Source organism: Silene latifolia, chromosome X (assembly GCF_048544455.1).
Source record: "Silene latifolia isolate original U9 population chromosome X, ASM4854445v1, whole genome shotgun sequence".
Classification (NCBI taxonomy): Eukaryota; Viridiplantae; Streptophyta; class Magnoliopsida; order Caryophyllales; family Caryophyllaceae; genus Silene; species Silene latifolia.
This window is the reverse complement of record NC_133537.1, coordinates 300,518,493-300,538,427: the sequence shown is the minus strand read 5'-3', so window position 1 is coordinate 300,538,427 and position 19,935 is coordinate 300,518,493. Positions and strand designations below refer to the sequence as shown.

Genomic DNA, 19,935 nt, shown 5'->3' with positions numbered 1-19,935 from the left:
CTATTTTTATTATTTGTCGTATTATTATTATGAGAAATTGAATGAAATAAAAAGGTTAAATGGTTATGAAACCGTTGTGATTTTCTTTAATTATTCTTGTCGAATTTCATATGCAATGCAAATGTCCTTCTATTTACATTTTAAATATAATGGTGGGTTGAATCCCGTGAAGGATTGCCTACGTATTCACTTAGAGAAAGCGAAATCAAACCCTTGCGCGTAGTTCGAGTAAATGTAAAAGAATAATTGTTCGAAGCAAGAGCTTGTAATGAACATGGAAAATAAGCATGAGCTTTTGCTTACTCTGGAGGTGCGAATTTAGTTTGTTTGATGATATGAGGATGACAAGTTTGCCAAGATGCAAGCGCATAGTGACATTCAAATGGGCCAGGGGCCGTTTATTTAGTGCCACAAGAGCGACACTTAGGTTTACGCGAGGCGCGTTTTTATTCTATTCTAGGCATAGTATCGTTTCAGTTGGTCGAGATTTGTGGGGTTTGAGAACTCATTCCCATCTAGGTCCGTGATTCTAACCGCACCCCCTGGGAGTATTGATTTGACTAGATATGGTCCGGCCCAGTTAGGTTTGAATTTTCCCCTCGGGTCGACAGGTAAAAGAGCTCTAACCGATTTGAGTACTAAGTCTCCTTCTTTGATGTTTCTTGGCCTAACCCTTTTGTTGAAAGCTCGTTTGATACGTGCTTGATATGTTTGGACATTATGTAAGGCACGAAGCCTACGTTCATCCAGGAGGATGAGTTCTTCGTATCTATCTTTCTTCCAATCGGCCTCCGGGATTTGACTCTCTAGGAGGATGCGCAAAGATGGTATTTCTAGCTCAACTGGTTGTACGGCTTCCATGCCGTAAGTCAAATAGAAAGGAGTAGCCCCAGTGGGCGTTCTAACGGATGTTCGATACCCCCACAAAGCGAAGGGTATTTTGTTTGGCCAGTCTCTATAATTGTCAGTCATTTTCTTGAGGATCGTGACGACGTTTTTGTTAGCCGCCTCTACCGCGCCGTTAGTCTGTGGTCTATAGGGCGAGGAGTGATGATGCTTGATCTTGTATTTGGCTAGCAATTGTTCGGTTTCGGCTTGGAAGTGGGACCCATTATCGCTAATGATCTCATGTGGGCAACCATATCGACAGATGATGTTATTTTGTATGAATTTTGCCACATTTTTGGCCGTAAGAGCGGTGTAGGAAGCCGCTTCTACCCACTTGGTGAAGTAGTCAATTGCTACTAGGATGAAACAGTGACCTCCTGTTCCGGCTGGGGTTATTTTCCCGATTATGTCAATTCCCCATGCGGAGAATGGCCAAGGAGATGTCATCGTATAGAGCAACGAAGGAGGGACATGTTGTACGTTCCCGAAGATTTGGCAATTGTGGCAATGTCTCACATATTTGATGCAATCGGATTCCATTGTGGTCCAATAGTACCCTAGACGTGTGATTTTCTTTGCCATCATAGGTCCACTCATGTGAGGACCGCACTCTCCGTCGTGGACTTCTTCCATCACTTTTCGTGCCTGTGAATGATCAAGGCAACGTAGGACTACACCAAGAGGTGTTCTTTTGTATAATTCTCCTTGCATGAGAACGTATTGTGAAGACAATAGGCGTATAGCTCGTTGTCCCCTTTTGTCCATATCTGGTGGATAGGTGCCATTGAGCTTAAAGTTCAGGATTGCTTGGAACCAGGGTTCCTGTGCGATTTCTTCTTCATCGGTAATTTGATGGACATAAGCCGGCTCCGACCGACGTTCGATACACAAAGGCATTTCCATCATGTAATCTGGCATGTTTATCAAAGATGCAAGTTTCGCAAGAGCGTTTGCAAATTGATTTTCTTCTCGAGGTAGGTGTAAGTAGGTTACGCGATCAAAGAATTGAGCGACTTGGTCTATCCTAGCCTGATAGGGTGCTAGGCTTTCACTTCGGATTTTCCAGGATCCTGTAACTTGGTTGATGATCAGTGACGAATCTCCATGCACTCGGAGGTTTTTGATGCCTAAGCTTACTGCCGCTTGTAGTCCCATTAGACAAGCCTCATACTCTGCGGCGTTGTTTGTCACCTCGAAGTCGAGTTTGACAGCGATTGGTGTATGCTCACCTTCAGGAGAAATGAGCAACACCCCTATCCCAAATCCTCTTAGGTTTGATGCTCTATCAAAGTATAGGTCCCAGGAGTCTACATCTGTTTGAAGTATATCCTCGTCGGGAAATGACCAAGTATCTATGGTTTGTGCGTCGTCGATGGGATTTTCTGCGAAGAATTCGGCGACGGCGCGACCCTTTATTACTTTCAGTGGCACATATTTGAGGTCAAATTCCGAGAGCATCATGGTCCATCTTGCCAGGCGTCCGTTGAGGACGGGTTTCTCGAAGAGGTATTTGACTGGATCCATTTTGGAGAATATCTTGACGGAGTAGCTAAGCATGTAGTGACGTAGCTTCTTTGTTGCCCACACAAGAGCGAGGCATGTCTTTTCGAGTTGTGAGTATTTGCACTCGTATTCCAAGAACTTCTTACTTAGGTAGTAAATAGCTCTTTCTTCACTTCCTACGGTTTGAGCTAGCATGGCACCCATGGCGGTTTCGGTTACCGTGAGATATAAACCAAGAGGTTGATCTTGTTGTGGTGGCATGAGCACTGGTGGTTTAGCCAATATCTCCTTGATTCTGTCGAACGCCTTTTGACAATCATCGTCCCACATGGTGTGGTCTGTTTTCTTGAGTTTCTTGAAGATAGGCTCGCAAATCATCGTGAGTTTCGATATGAATCGACTTATGTATTGAACTTTTCCCAGGAATCCCCTGACTTCCTTTTCTGTTTGAGGTTGTGGCATTTCGATCAGAGCTTTGATTTTGGAAGGATCTATTTCTATGCCTCGTTGGCTAACGACGTATCCTAGGAGTTTGCCAGATGTCACCCCAAATGTGCATTTTTGAGGGTTGAGTCTCATGTTGTACTTCCGTAGCCTTGCGAAGAACTTGCGAAGGTTCGCAATATGTCCCTCTCTTTCCTTGGATTTGACAATCATGTCATCTACATATACCTCGACTTCTTTATGCATCATGTCATGTAGGAGTGTAGTCGCGGTGCGTTGGTATGTAGCTCCGGCGTTGATCAATCCGAACGGCATTACTTTGTATAGCAATAGGTTCCCCATTGGGTGACGAACGCGGTCTTATGCATGTCTTCCATGGCCATTTTGATTTGGTTATAACCCGCATATCCATCCATGAAGGATAGTAATGCGTGGTCTGCAGTATTGTCCACTAATATGTCGATGTGAGGTAGAGGGAAGTCATCTTTTGGGCTTGCTTTGTTCAAGTCCCTAAAGTCAACACAAACTCGGATTCTCCCATCCTTTTTGGGTACGGGTACTATGTTAGCTACCCAGTCAGAATACTCGGAAACTTTGATGAACCCGGCTTTGAATTGTTTGTCGACTTCTTCCTTAATCTTTAGAGCCCACTCTGTTCTCATTCGTCGAAGCTTCTGTTTCACAGGTTTGAAACCTGGCTTAATCGGAATCCTATGTTCGGCGATATCCCTGTCGATCCCTGGCATGTCTTTGTAGGACCAAGCGAAAACGTCTTTGAATTCATTTAGGAGGTCTATGAAATCGGCCCGTTCGGTAGAGCTCAAGGTAGTCCCTATCCTAAGTTCTTTGGGTTCTAGTTCGGTTCCTACATTGATGGGTTCGGTGTCCTCAATTACAGGTCCCCCTTCCCCTTCCTGTAGTATTTCTTTGGCTACGTAGGGAGGTATTTCGGTCAAGTCCGGGTCTTGGTCATCCTCAGTATCATCATAAACAGAATTGCACTCAAGATAACGCAAAGAGTAAGCAGAACCTGATTTATTCATATTAAGATTTGAGTAAAGTTGAAACAAAGAAGCCAACTGATCCATGGTCAGTGGCGGTAAAGGACGATAATGGGGCATTTCCCGAACTACTGTGGCTACTTGAAAACAAGCTAGGAGAAACGAAGGGAGTGGGGATGACGACGGGAGTAGACTCTCTAATGACTTCTCTAGACTTTGACTCGACTCCGACTCCGACTCGATTCGATTCGAACTCGTCGTCTTTTGGTTCTTCTTTGAACATCTCTCCTTCTCCAGTGGTGAGCTTGAAGAGTCTTCCCTGATTGTTGGTCCATTTGATTGATTTTCTCCATCCTTTCTGCTGCTTTGTGTCGATTTCTGTGATCAATGCGGTGGGGTTGAAGCGATCGTCTTGAAGTATCGTAGTAATGATCTCATCCTGCGCGGCCTTAACAAATCGGTCCTCTCCAAACAAAAGGCTAACAGCTTGTTCGTCTAAGCAAGGTGCTTGACGGGTTTTGACAGTAGGAACCGTTTCTGGGGGGATGAAGTAGCAATCGTGAAAGATCTCGATTCCGGCTAACTTCCTCTCAAGGTAATGCCAAGGTTCGGGAAATCCGTGAAAGAATTCTGAACTTCCTTCTTGAACGAAGTATCCATTCAAGGTAGGGAGATATGGCCTTATTTGGACTCCTACATACTTGCGATTTTGGACTTGGGCAAGCATTTCGAGAACTTCTTCTGTTGTGGGTTTGTACCCTAGTCCAAGTGGTATTCTCGATGAGTTGCCTTTCTTGTATGGCGCGAAGGTGTTCTTCCGAATCGGGTTCAAAGGCATTCCAGGGAAGTATCCCTGATTTTTGAGTATGTGGTTGACCACCAAGTTAGAGTAGGGATTATAGTATAAGGGTGCCAACTCACTTTCTATGATATTTACACTTTGGAAGCCCCCAAGTTCGTATATGGGATCCGCAAGGACTTGATTATTTGATTGCTTCTCGATTATGGCCTTGATGGGCGACGAAGTGATCGTCACGACTTTGCCATTTAGTGGGATCTTGATCTTTTGATGAAGGGTGGATGTTACTGCTTTGGAAGCATGAATCCAAGGCCTTCCCAGAAGTATGTTGAATGAAGCTTCGATGTCCACTATTTGGAAGTTAACCTTTCGTTCGATTGGTCCCGTTGCTATGGTTAGGTTAGCAAGTCCTACCACTTTTCGTCGTGTACCGTCATATGCGCGTACACCTTGATTTGTAGGGGTCCAGTCCGACTCTTTCATGCCTAGTTTGTATGCCGTTTTGAGGGGTATGACGTTGACCGCGGAGCCATCATCTACCAAGGTCATTGGCACATTTTTCTTTAGACAGATGACAGTGATGTATAGGGCAAGGTTGTGACTGGCGCCGAAAGGTGGCAAGTCTTCGTCTGAGAAAGTAATAGGATTACTTAGCTTGGGTGATTCTTGGAAGACCAAGTTGACTACATCTTCGGGAGTAGAGTTATGCGCTACATTCAATTTGGCCAAAGCTTGCAGTAAAGCTTGGCGGTGTGGAAAGGAGCTTGCCACTAGTTGCCAGACTGAAAGATCAGCCTTGGTTTTCTGTAATTGCTTGAGCAAATGATCAGTGGGGTCATCTTCGTTGTCATTTGGTGTGATGACATTGGTTGGACCGTTTTGAGTAGTGTTTTGATATGGGCGACCCGAACGAGTTAGGTGATCCACATCTTGGTCCTCACCGTTTTGGACTATTTCCTTTACCAAAGAGTTTTCAACGAGGTATTCGTCTTCATCGTCATCGGCCCAAACCCCATTAATTGCAGCTAGTTCCTTCATTCTCATGATGTCACTTTCTAGTTGTATGATTTGATTGACTAGCTTGTCGACCACGGCGACTACTTCTTGCATAGTGGCATTTTGAGAGAAGGTCAATGGTACGCGTTCTTTAGGTGTTGCATTGGGATTGCGCAAGATCATTACCATGTTTTCTAGTTCCCACACTTGTCTATCTACACTCCTTGCCCATGCGATGAAGTCGGAAATGGTAGGGGAGATGGTAGAGTAGAGTCTTTCTTTCTCAATTGCATGAATTTCATTTTCGGTGGGAGAAATGAGATGTGAGCAATCTAAGGTAGATTCGTCACTTGTAATCACTAGAACTCCAAGAGGATTCTGAGTGTTGTTGGGCTTACCTCCTGGTGGAATTGGAAGTCGACCATCTTCAATCATATCCTGAAGCACGTGTTTCAACTTGTAGCATTTTTCTGTGTCATGCCCCTTGCCCCTATGGTATTCACAGTAGGAGTTTTCATCCCAGAATTTGGACTTCCTTTCGGGTTCGGGAGTAGGCCCGATGGGTTGGAGTTTACCTTGCTTCATTAGCCTTTTTAGAGCATTGGAGTATGTATCCCCAAGGTTTGTGAACTTCCTTGGTGGGCTAGTTTTCTTGGATGGCTCGAGAAGGTTAACTTCGTCGGTCTTGCTAGTAGAGCCGTATGAACGACTTGTGGACCCTTGATATCCTCGACCTACCGTTTTGGACAAGAGTCCTTTGCGGATGTCATCTTCAATTCGTGTCCCTAACACGGTTAAGTCTTTGAAAGTCTTGATGTTTTGATATCTCAAATGGTTGGCATATATGGGCTTGAGATTGTCTACAAACTTTTCCACAAGAGTGGCCTCATCCGGGCGTTCAACTAGTTGAGTACTAGTCTTCCTCCACCTACTTAGGAAGTCGGTGAATCCTTCCTTGTCATTTTGGGTAAGAACCTCTAGAGTGCGCATGTTGACTTGGATCTCAGCATTATCCGCATATTGTTTAGAGAACTCGATTGCGGCGTCCTCCCAAGTAGCGACCTTTTTGTGATCTAAAGTGTAGAACCATTGCTTTGGGATGGTGTCAAGAGATGAAGGAAAGATCCTTAAGAACATCTCGGGTTTGATGCCTTTGATAGACATGTAATCCTTGAAGGCGCGGATGTGGTTCAAAGGGTTCTCATGTCCTTTAAACTTAGGGATATCCGTCATGCTAAAGTTAGTGGGCAATTTGGAATTGACGGCTTCATACTTACGATTGTTCTCCCTGTAAATGTCATCCCCCTTAAGGTACATCAATTGCTCCTCTAGGTATTGGAGTCTTTTCTCAGCTGCGGTTGCTCCTAGGACAGGATTTTCATCCTTAGATTCGTCATCGGAAAATTGTAGCACTCCACCTTTAGGGGGAGGTAGCTTTCCCTCTACATCAAAGATACGGCCTTCGATAAGCTCAAGGCGGTCATAGGTTTGTTCTTGAGTGATTTGCATTTGGGCTATCGCGGCTAGGATTCGATCATTACTCTCTTGAATTTGCTGGAGGTTCGTTTCATCACTTGACCCAGGCATCTTGGAAACTGGATAAGAGATTGGCGACGAATCAAAACACGATCGACCATTCTATCACACTTGCTAAAAGAGGAAAAGCTTTGACTCGTGAAGTGGGTGTGTGCCACTTGTGTTGAGTGAGTTTTGAAGAAAGACAAGGTCTTTGAAAATGTGTGTCCTAGTCAACTGTAGTGTAGTTGTAGGAGTGGACTCGAAGTGAGGTTTGAAATGGGCTTGTGGCCCGAATTTTGACACGACAAATGGACAGAGTTTTGACCGGATTTTGTGCTAATTAAAGGCCCTATTTCGAAATCCTTGATTGAAAACGGGTTTTGATTTTTTGAAAATTCGTCATGGTTTTGTTTAGAAATGGTGATCACATAAGGTTTACCCATTTATACAAGCATTATAACGGGATGCTGAGTGCGTTTAGAAGGGTTTTGGTTTAAAGGGTGGGTTGCCATACCGAACCATCAAACCCGAAGTCTGTGGAGAGGCTCGTGCCAAACAAGAGTAAGGCCGATTCCTAGTCCATTTCCTCAAGTAGTGAAGGCCCTTGATACAAACAAGAGTAAGCATCATGGTATGGATGACGTCAATCGCTATCCATCTTTAGGCCCAAATAAGAATTAGGACCGTTTAGACGGGACGATTGGTCGAATGGGTTGGGTTGGGCCTAGGAAGGCCGAGTTAAACGGTCTAGGAAGACCGAGTTATGAAAACCGACAATTGTCTTGTACAAACTTATTCCCTAACCTTGTTCAAGTTTCACCCTTAGCTACACGTAAGTGTATATTCCCCAGCAGAGTCGCCAAACTGTGGACAGCGGGCCGCCCACGGGGGCGCTTGGTGAAGGGGCTCGAAAACAAGCGTTTGCATTTTGTATGGAGTCGCCACCAATTTTTATGGGAAATTGGAACCGTTCGAATACCTCGTGTCATGTCAAGACACAAAGTAGTGACATGAACACTAAGCAATCGTTACCCTTAGCATTCTATGTCTAGAATGACTCTCGTGGATGCCAATGAACACGGGTGCTCACGGAGATCTGGAGTAAGGGGTGAGGGTACGTATTAGGAAGCTCTTTTGATCGAACACCTAATCCCGCCCGCCTCGATAGCGGCCTCTACTAATGATTAGGGAAGTTATTCGTACTTGATATACCGTCGGCTATATGCATGCAATGCAACATCCAATAGATTAATCCTAGCATGTGAGATTAGACTAAGTCGGTTGACACGTAATTAGCATACAATTGTGTTGAAGTAGGATTTAAGGTTGATTTACATGTGAGAAACATACAAACAATGAAAGAAATACAATAATGAAAAATACAATAATGAAAATTACATTGATTACAACGGAATAGGCGATTTATGTCGAAAAAAACCTTTAAAACGGATGATTTGAGAAAAAAGAATAAAACACGACAGATCAGAAGGTGATAATACAGATATTAGTTGATTAATACGTAGCTAATTAAACTAGGTCAAGGCGAACAGAGTTCGGGGACAAATTCACCACTGAACAGGCGCGGCGAGCATCGCGCCCTTTGGAAGAGGCGCAGGCGATTGCCGCGTCTGTTCCCAAGGGTGAGTTCTCAGGCGTGGCGGAATCGCAAACCGTTAATGTTATTTGTTAATTTTAAGGGTTGATTACGATTTTTAGACTCGGATGAAAGTGATTAGCAGATTATTTACATATGATTGGGGTCATAAAACAGTAAAACATGAATGAGACGGAAATAAGACGGATTAATTATGTGAAGGGTCGATGTTAATGAATGATTAACTAAACTAACTAACTAAACGAATTATTAACTAAACATATGAATTGACGATGAATTAATGATTAAACAGGTGAAAATATATCAACAATGAATCCCAGAAACCCAACACGAACGAATTGAATCTCTAAAACTCGAATTGAATTTAATGACGAAAACCCGCAAATATTGATTATTAGGGATTTAAGTCGGATTTATGACTATTTAAACATGTTAATGATGATGGTTAATATACATATGAATTATTAAACTATCATGTGAACGAATTAACGGACGAACAAAACAAAAGAAATAAATTTGAGACGAATTACAGAGGACGGAGGAAGAAGAAAAGAAGCGAGGAATCAGCGCCCTCACGAAGAGGCGCAGGCAGTGCTGCGCTCCTTCGAAGAGGCGCAGCGGTTGCTGCGTCTCTTTCTCGACGTCATCCACCGAAAATCCGCAAAAAGGTTTTAAAGACGGTTTTAGAAATCGGTTTTAATGAGGTACTTTCGACATAAACCTTACAATTGTTTATACAATAATAAAATACAATAAATAAAAGGAAGGTTATTACACCCTCAGACTTACATGTTGACGGAACGAGAAGAACTAAGAAGATCGATTAGTGATGCTCGACGCGAATGCAAGGAAAGAGTGCCCTCGTAAGAGGAAAACGATTTAACAAGATTGATTAATTAGATTGATTGAGTGTTGTGGTCAAATTGGTCGGTCATGCAACGGAGAGGCTGGTACCCGGAAAGATCCGAGCTTACGTGGTCGGAAGTCCAAGCACGTAGGCGCCAGTTAGTAAGAACGAAGTCTAGAATGCAAAGGGAGAAGAGAAGGGCGGACACTCGCGTGAGAAATATGAGGAACGAAAGCTCCTATTTATACTAATCACGTGAAGGAATAGGGTTTCGGAGACTCTTTGGAAGTGAATCTCGGAAAGATATAAAAAAGATACGTAAATCATGCAAAGAAGGGCCTGGGAAGAGGCGCGCAGCCACATGCGTCTCTTGGAAGAGGCGCAAAGACTGGGCTTGCGTCTATTCCCAGGAGGTTTTCTCCTGCTTAAGAAAGATTTCCGTGTTTAAGTTATGGTAGGACGGAAATAATTCGACTTATCTTTAATATCTTACGGGATATTATTTGCCAAAAGATAAAATTTGAGAAATATGGAATAGAAATATCCGGAACATTCCAGAACATTCTGACTCGGGATTTAACAGCTATCAGAAAATGGAGACGGTTTTTGACCCGGACTCCAAGAAACACGTGAAACCCAAGGAAGGAGCGGGTCTTCACCGTTTTCGAGCCCAACGAGCCCAAAAGACAAGGGACAAATATTTTCCCGGAAAAATAAAATATGAAATATGGGAAAATAAAATTATAGAATTATATTACGGAAATTAGGGGTGTTACAATCCAACCCCTTAAAAAGAAGTTTCGTCCTCGAAAGTTGATAAGAGAGCTACCTCACTCGAAAAGATGTGGATGCTTCTCTCGCATAGACGCTTCGGTTTTCCAAGTCTCTTGCTCAAACTTCTGACTTCTCCACAGAACCCGAACCAAAGGCACAACCTTATTCCTTAGCCTCTTCTCCTGACGTTCCAAAATGCGAACAGGACGTTCCTCATATGTCAGGTTAGGCTCAACCTCGATAACATCAGCCTGAAGAACATGAGAAGGATCATTGCGATAACGACACAACTGCGACACATGGAACACATCGTGAACCTTCGACAAGTTCGGAGGTAAAGCTAACCTATAGGCTACCTCGCCAACTCTCTCGAGCACCTCATACGGTCCAATGTACTTAGGACTAAGCTTGCCCTTAAGCCCAAATCTCTTAAAACCTTTCATCGGCGAAACCTTAAGAAAAACCTTATCGCCAACCTCAAACTCAATCGGCCTACGCCGCAAGTCTGCATAAGTCTTCTGTCGATCCTGGGCTGCCTTAAGCTTCTCACGGATCAACCTCACTTGCTCAATCGATTCCTGAACCAACTCTGGACCAAGAACGATAGCCTCACTAGAATCGTCCCAACACAAAGGACTACGACATTTTCTTCCATAAAGTGTCTCAAACGGAGCCATCGGAATACTAGCTTGGTAACTGTTGTTGTAGGAGAACTCCACAAGCGGTAAACTCTTCTCCCAACTAACTTGGAACTCCAAAGCACAAGCTTGTAACATATCCTCAAGCGTCTGAATCGTACGCTCGGTCTGACCATCAGTTGCAGCGTGAGAAGCTGTACTCATCCTAAGCTCACTGCCCAAAGCCAACTGCAACTTCTTCCAATACTGCGAACAGAACCTCGGACCACGGTCGGAGATGATATCCTTAGGAACCCCATGAAGACGAATGATCTCACGCTGATAAGCACTCGCTAGTTCCTCGAGACTCCAAGTCTCCTTCATCGGAATGAAATGCGCGACCTTAGTCAAACGATCAACCACGACCCAAATCGCGTTCATTCCTCTCGACAACCTCGGTAAACCCATAACGAAATCCATCGAAATCGAATCCCATTTCCAAGTGGGAATCTCCAAGGGTTGCAGTAGACCACCAGGTCTCTGATGTTCAAACTTGACCTTCTGACAGATCAGGCAACGACTCACAAACTCGGCGATCTCTTTCTTCATACCCGGCAACCAAAACCTTAGCTTCAGATCCTTGTACATCTTATCACCGCCAGGATGAACCGAATAGGGAGTACTATGAGCCTCTTTGAGAATCTTACATTTTAAGACCTCACAGTTAGGCACACACCAACGACCTTGGAATCGTAGACCATCATCAGGTCCAACGTCGAAGTCTCTGGCGCGCCCTTCGCTTATAGAAACTCGAACTCCTTCTAAGTATTCATCCTCTCTTTGCTTAACTCGGATCTCATGAAGAATCTCGGGTTCAGCAACGGTCGCACTCAAATCCAAAGTACCAGGAAGAACTACCTCAAGGCTCATCTTCTGTAACTCTCGACTCAAGTCATTAGGTAACACCATCACAGATCTCATGGTGTGACACACCTTGAGACTCAAAGCATCGGCAACCACGTTTGTCTTAGCCTCATGATACTGCAGCTCAACCTTGTAGTCGTTAAGCAGCTCCAACCAACGTCTCTGCCTCATGTTAAGATCTCTCTGAGTGAAGATATAATTCAAGCTCTTGTGATCCGTATAAATGTTGCAAGAGACTCCATACAAGTAGTGTCGCCAAAGCTTAAGTGCAAACACCACTGCTGCTAAATCAAGATCGTGAGTCGGATAGTTCGTCTCGTGAACTTTCAACTGACGGGAAGCATATGCCACAACTTTACCCTTCTGCATCAAGACACAACCCAACCCAAACTTCGACGCATCACAGAAAACATCGAACTCAACGCCCTCTTCTGGTAGAGTCAACACAGGAGCGGTAGTCAGCCTTTTCTTCAACTCTTGGAATGCAGCTTCGCAAGCCTCGGTCCAAATGAACTTCGATTCCTTCTTCATTAACTGAGTCATCAGTCTCGCGATCTTAGAGAAGTCATGAACAAACCGACGATAGTACCCAGCAAGACCAAGGAAACTCCGAACCTCGTTCACCTTCCTCGGACTTTCCCACTCAACCACAGCTCGGGTCTTCGACGGATCAACCATAACTCCATCGCCAGAAATCACATGACCCAAGAAGGTAACTTCCTTTAACCAAAACTCGCACTTTGAGAACTTAGCATACCATTTCTACTTACGCAGAGTCTCCAATATAACATGAAGATGACGCTCGTGCTCAGCCTTGTTTCTCGAGTAAATCAGTATGTCGTCTATGAACACCACGACACACTTATCCAAATACTCGCTGAAAGTGCGGTTCATCTGATCCATAAAAACAGCAGGTGTATTCGTTAATCCAAACGGCATCACCACGAACTCATAGTGGCCATACCTTGAACGAAAAGCAGGCTTAGGAATATCCTCATTCTTGACTGGAATTTGATGGTAACCTAACCTCAGATCGATTTTCGAGAACACACTTGCACCACGGAGCTGATCAAACAAATCCTCGATCCTCGGCAAAGGATACTTATTCTTGATAGTAACCTTGTTTAGCTCACGATAATCGATGCATAACCACATACTACCATCCTTCTTCTTGACGAACAAAACTGGAGCACCTCACGGCGAAGCACTCGGTCGGATAAAACCCTTATCGATCATCTCCTCAAGTTGCTTCTTGAGTTTCTGTAACTCAGCTGGTGCCATACGATAAGGAGCTTTCGAAATGGGACCAGTTCCAGGTAGCAACTCAATCGAGAACTCTACTTCTCGTTCAGGAGGAATACCAGGTAGATCCTTAGGAAAGACATCGGGAAACTCCCAAACCACAGGGATATCCTCTAACTTAGGCTCAACTGAAACACCATGAACACTGCACAGATAGATCTGATGACCCTTTCTACCCATGCTAACCATCTTCATAGCAGAAACCCACATGACCGTAGGTGTAACCCTAACACCCTGATAAGAAACCCTCAAACCTGTGGGACTCTTAAGCACGATCTTCTGATCATGACACAGGAACCTAGCGTCATAGCGAAATAACCAATCCATACCCAAAATCACATTAAACTCTCCAAGTTTAAATTGGACGAGATCGGCAGGAACGATCGCCCCTGCGATACTGACAGGTACGTACTTGAAAAGAACGGAGAAAGAAACAATCTCACCAGTAGGAAGGGATATAGAGGTATGAACGGATGATGAAGAAGAGAGTCCGACACGGACAGAAAAGGATTCGGATACAAAAGACATCTCGATGCACCCGTATCAAAGAGCACAAAAGCAGATAAAGAGTGAACGAGAAAGGTACCCGTAACCACATCTGGATTAGCATCTGCTTCATCACGACTCATAACGAACACTCGGTCAGTCTTTGGAGCATAAACCTTTGGTGCTTCCGTCTTTGGTTTCTGGGGACAATCGATCGATTTGTATCCCGGAGCCTTGCAGGTATAACATGTAAGCGAAGTACCAGATAAGCAGTTCGTACCCGGATGGTACCCCTTCCCACACTTGAAGCAAGTCCAATCCTTCTTAGCTTGGCCTTGATCACGCGGAGTGTACAGACGAGCCTCATACTTCTGTTTCTTCTGGGAAGAACTGGGAGCAACATAAGGCCTCTTCACGAACTTACTCTTCGCACCCTCCTCAGCCTCGGTAGCAAGAACTGAATCATAAATGCTAAGAGCACGATCGTAAGCCTGCTGAAAAGAAGTTGAAGGAATACCAGACATAGCAGTCCGGACTTTAGGAGCTAGATTCTTCTCGTAGCGACGAGTCCTCGAAACCTCGTCCATAGCCACAGAAGTAACAAAACGTGACAGCTTCACGAACTTGTTAGTATACACCTCAACGGTCATGGAACCTTGTTGTAGACGAAGGAACTCCTGCTCCTTCTGCCAACGCATCTCCTCAGGATAAAACCTCTTCTTCAGCGCTTCAGAGAAAACAGCCCAACCATATCCTGGTTGAACTTCAAGGCCAGCTCTAGTAAGAGCCCACCAGTTGTCGGCCTCGTCCTTCAGATAATAGGTGGCAATATCCACCTTCTAATCCTCAGGACATCCAGTAGCGAGGAACAACTTCTCGATCTCTCGAATCCAAGCCTCCAAGGCAGTAGGATCATTCGCACCATCATAGGTAGGAGGACGGTGACGAGCAAAGCGATCAAACACAGTCTGCTGCGGATAGTTGTTGTTGTTATTGTTGTTGTTGTTGTTGTTGTTTTTGTTGTTGTTGTTCTTGTTGAGGTGATTAGTGAAACCTTCGGCCATGGATGCCAAAGCGGCCTCAAGTCTCCTGATGCGATCTGCATCAGACTCACCATTTCCGTTGCGCACCATCTGCAAGAACGAAATGTCGTTATAAGTGGTAGAACCTAAGTACCACTCCAAACAACTACTCATTCACTCTACCCCATTTACTCTCACTCGTTTAACTAAGTCATTTATTTTAGTTATCGATTAAGCGAGAGTTGGGAGCGTGTTCGCTCTGATACCAACTGTAACAACCCGGATTATAAAACAAGGGAAAAACTTATATAAAATAAATATCAGAGTACGATACTGATAAAAGGGTCAAGGTGGCAGAAACACCTGACCAATCCGGTTCGCTACTAAATCCAAACAACTAATACATTATTCGAAGGTTCTTAAAACATAAGGCAAACTCCTTATTTATTATTAAGCTCGCTTCGCACATTCCCCAAGCAAGCATCATCCAAACAGCAAACATCTGAACAACCTGATAATGGGGGTCGACAATCAGTCGGGAGTAACTAGATGCTATCACAGTCATGTTTACAACAATTGAATATAATCAACAATCATTAACAATTGAAATGCAAAACAAGTAAACATGTGAGACTATATATACTTATGAAAACTCGACACCAACTTACCATTGAAAAATGACAAGGACAAACATATGAAATGATAACTCCAAGTCAAACGACATGTGACGACGCATAAAGACATAAACCATATTACGACATCATGCGAAACATAGATCCATCATAACCACGATATACAAGAACATACCAAACAACAAAGCACAATGTATAGAATGAACGCCGTTAGAGCGATTAACGAACTGCATCTAACTAATGGAGCGATTAACGAACTGCCTCCATTCAATGGTATGGGCCGATTAACGAACTGCACCCACAGTGGACCGATTAACGAACTGCATCCACACTATGTATTGCGTATAACCACTGCCTATATGCCTAAGACCTGGCCAGACCTCTCGATGCAATAACTGTACACCGAACGGGTCAGACTTTCAAAACCGTTGTTAACCGTTGTTAACCGTTGTTAATATAAAAACTAATAACAACGGTTACATTTTAACCGTTGTTAATAATTTAGCGCAAAATTAGTGAAAAGTAATTACAACGGTTTGTTTAGAACCCGTTGTTATTAGGTTGTAATAACGGTTGTATACTGAGTAACCGTTGTTATTAATGTAATGCAAATCTTAAGAACAACAGATTGCTTTATTCTGCTATACGCTACAAAACACAAACACAAGCTAATACTGCTACTATATCATCCTCCATTCCTCCCCGATCGTCTCTCCGTATTCATCTCCGTCACTGTTGTCACCGTCTTCTCTCCCTCATCGTGTTTATCAATCAGGTATATATGTTTCTTAGCAACGCTTATAGATATAGGATTTTTTGGGTTATTATCTAATTTGTTGATAATTTAGCTTAATTGCTTTCCGAATTTCGTTTATTTGTTTGCATATTATTACGAATGTAGAATAATGACTCGAACTTGGATGATTGATGCAAATATGAGTGACCGCAACTATAAGGATGGTTTAGCTGAATTTTATGAAGTCGTTTCGAACAATTTGAAAGGTTCTTCTAGTATTGCATGTCCTTGTGAAAGATGTGGTAATATTAGCTATATGGCTTTTCCGGACGTTAAAATACACCTAGAAAAGTGGAGATTTAGTCGATCCTATACACGTTGGATTTTTCATGGGGAACCATTAGAGGAAGAGAATAGCTCTGAAGAAGATGATGTTGAGGTACACAAAAGGCTAACTGATGATCCTGAGTTTGCCGAGTTTTTTGAGTTGGAAGAGTTGGAAGTAGAGAAGTTGAATGTTGGGTCTATAAATAATGAAGAGAATGATGATGAGTCGATTGCTTTTGAAGATGTAGGTGATGACACTAGTGATTGGGATGACCTTAACAACATGTATGAGAAGTTGTGTGAGTCCAAGCACCTCTCAGTATCCTGGTTGTAAGTTCACAAAAATGTCGGCTGTGGTGAAGTTGTATAATATCAAGGGGGCAAATGGGGTGAGTGACACGTGTTTCACTAGTTTTTTAGCCTTGATAAAGGAGTTGCTTCCTGATGGTAATGTTCTACCTGTTAAGACATATGAGGCGAAAAAACTGATAAGAGGAGTGGGTATGAAATATGAGAAAATACATGCATGTCCAAATGATTGCATATTGTATCGGAAATTATATCAAAACTTAACCAATGGCCCTAAATGTTTGGAGTGGCGTTATAAGGATAAGGAAGGGATCCCGGCTAAGGTGTTGTGGTATTTTCCATTGATACCAAGAGTCATAAGGATTTATGCGAATCCCGATGATTCAAAAATGTTAACTTGGCATGAAACAGGAAGAATAAATGATGGAAAGCTAAGACACCCGGCATATGGTATGCAATGGAAATCGTTCGACGCTAAGTATCCGTTCGGCAATGAACCTAGAAACTTATGTCTATCGATGTCCACTGATGGAATGAACCCACACGAAAACATGAGTAGCCAACATAGTACTTGGCCAGTAGTGTTGGCTATTTATAACTTACCTCCATATGTGTGCATGAAAAGAAAGTATTTGATGTTGTCGTTGTTAATTTCCGGCCCTAAACAACCTGGAAATGATATAGATGTCTATTTGGAACCTCTTCTAGATGATTTGCGAATGTTGTGGGATAGAGGGATAGAAGTATTTGATGCATATAAGAACGAAACTTTCAATTTGAGAGTGATGTTATTGTGTACAATATCTGACTATCCGGCTTATGGCGACCTTTCTGGGCACACAGTTCATGGGAAAGAAGCTTGTCCATTGTGTGGGGAGGATATCGAGTCTGAATACTTGAAGTCTTCTCGTAAGTATGTGTATATGGGAAATAGGAGGTTCTTGTATCATGACCATTGTTATCGCAAGATGCAGAAAGCATTCAATGGAAGACAAGAACTTCGTCAACCTCCTAGAATTTTGAGTGGGCATGAAGTTTATCAGAAAGTAAAGCATATTGAGATAGATTATGGGAAGAAGAGCGGCTCTAAATTGTCTACTCGTGGGTATAAGAAAAGATCCATATTTTTTTATAAACATCCATATTGGCCTGACCTATAGGTCAGGCATTGCCTCGATTTCATGCACATTGAGAAAAATGTCTGTGATAATATTATCAATACCCTTCTGAATGTTCCAGGTAAAACAAAGGATAACGCCGCAGCTAGGGAAGATATGAAAATGATGGGTATTAGGCTAGAGTTGGCACCACAGAAGAGAGGTAATCGTACATTTTTACCGCCAGCAGCTTATACCCTTTCACGGAATGAGAAAAAAGAGTTATGTGCATGCTTGAATGGAATTAAAGTGCCACATCGTTATTCGTCGAACATCAAAGGCCTAGTGTCGATACAAGACCTAAAACTCACCGGGTTAAAGTCACATGATTGTCACACTTTGATGCAACAATTACTATCTGTGGCTGTTCGTTCCATTTTACCTGAAAAGGTAAGATATTCTATAACTAGATTATGTCTCTTCTTCCAGTCCATATGCAAGAAAGTCATCGATCCCGATGACGCGGATTCATTGCAGGACCTCGTTGTAACCTCTCTTTGTCAGTTGGAAATGTATTTTCCACCCTCTTTCTTCACTATCATGATTCATCTGACCATTCACTTGGTTAGGGAGATTTTGTACCTTGGGCCCGTGTACTTGAGATTGCAGTATCCTTTCGAAAGATTGATGAAAGTCTACAAGGACTATACATCTAATCGGTATCGTCCGGAAGGTTGTATTGTTGAACGCGCTATTTTAGACGAAGTTCTTTCATATTGTTACGCTCATCTCTCCCCTGAGGAGTTGATTGGTGTTCCTAAGAATCGTCATAGTGACTGGATGACCGGAAAAGGTATTAGGGGCCGGGTTGAACAAATTGTGACACGTGAAATGTTGCATTTAGCACATACGTATGTGCTAAACAACGAAGATGAGGTGCGACCTTATATTCAACAACACAAAGATGAGCTCAAATACGATCACCCAAACAAGACCGAGAAGTGGATTGCAAACGAGCATACGAAGACATTTGCAGAGTGGTTTAAGAATATTGTCTTAGAGTGTACGAATCAAACTGGTGATGGCATTTCTCCTAGGTTACTACGTCTTGGTTTAGGTCCAAATGCCAGGGTCACCTTTTACAGCAGTTTTGCCATTAATGGATATACTTTTTACACCCGCGAGCAAGATGAGTTGAGCACAATGCAAAATAGTGGTGTGAGTTCTGAATTTGAGGCAATGCACTTTGCTACTTCAAAAGATAAAAAGCCTATTTGGGGAAAATGCCTTTATTATGGTGTTATTCAAGAAATATTGGTACTAGATTACATTGATTTCACAATGCCTTTGTTTCGATGTAACTGGGTTGATAACAACCTCCATTGTGTCCGAAAGGATAAGATGGGATTTACGTTGGTCAATCTGGGTAAGGTTGGCAATAATAAGGATGATCCTTTCATAATGGCATCCCAAGCTAAACAAGTGTTCTATGTCACCGATCCTATGGATAAGAAGTGGTCTATTGTACTGTCTATAAGGAGTAGAAGGAGTAGTCCATCCGACAATGGTGATGATGATCAGGATGTCGTTTTTAAGGAAATGGATCACTCTACCACTGTATCTTATTTCGACGATGTTGACACTGATCATGAGGACACTGAAAGCATCTATATGCGTGATGACCATGGTGAAGGTATTTGGGTTAACGAAGAAACTATGACATCCAAGAAACGTCCCCGATCCTGAGATGGTTCATCAGGACACAGTGATATGGACGACCAACATTTTGAGTCATTTTCAGACCAGTAATTTGATGGTTTAATTTATTTGTGAGTTGTGGGGAGCTAATGGGATGCCTGAATTTATAGCAAGTTTGAGATGTGTTGTATGTCTTTAGCTTTTGGTAGCTTTAAAAAGCCAATAGAACCAATAATGGTCATTGTTAAATAAAGATTCCCAAATTTGCATGGCATGGTAAATCATGTAGCTTAGATATACAGTATGCATGCTGGTGTTGTCTTATTTTCTTGATCTTATTATTAGATGTGGATGCTGGTGTTGAAATTGCTGAATAATGTTGCAGTATATGGTGCTTCTC

General features: G+C 43.0%; 1 protein-coding gene across 1 annotated transcript in view; it reads right to left on the bottom strand.

Annotated features, from left to right (window-relative positions):
• Window positions 1–18,274, bottom strand: part of LOC141620378 (uncharacterized) — a 28,005-nt gene extending 9,731 nt beyond the window's left edge. The window contains exons 1-3 of the mRNA XM_074437265.1: window positions 18,236–18,274; window positions 14,293–14,523; window positions 14,006–14,205 (exon numbers count right to left, since the gene is read on the bottom strand). Coding sequence (XP_074293366.1) covers window positions 14,006–14,205; window positions 14,293–14,523; window positions 18,236–18,274 — 470 coding nt within the window. The remainder of the gene's footprint in view (window positions 1–14,005; window positions 14,206–14,292; window positions 14,524–18,235) is intronic.
• Between the last annotated feature and the right edge of the window lie 1,661 nt (window positions 18,275–19,935).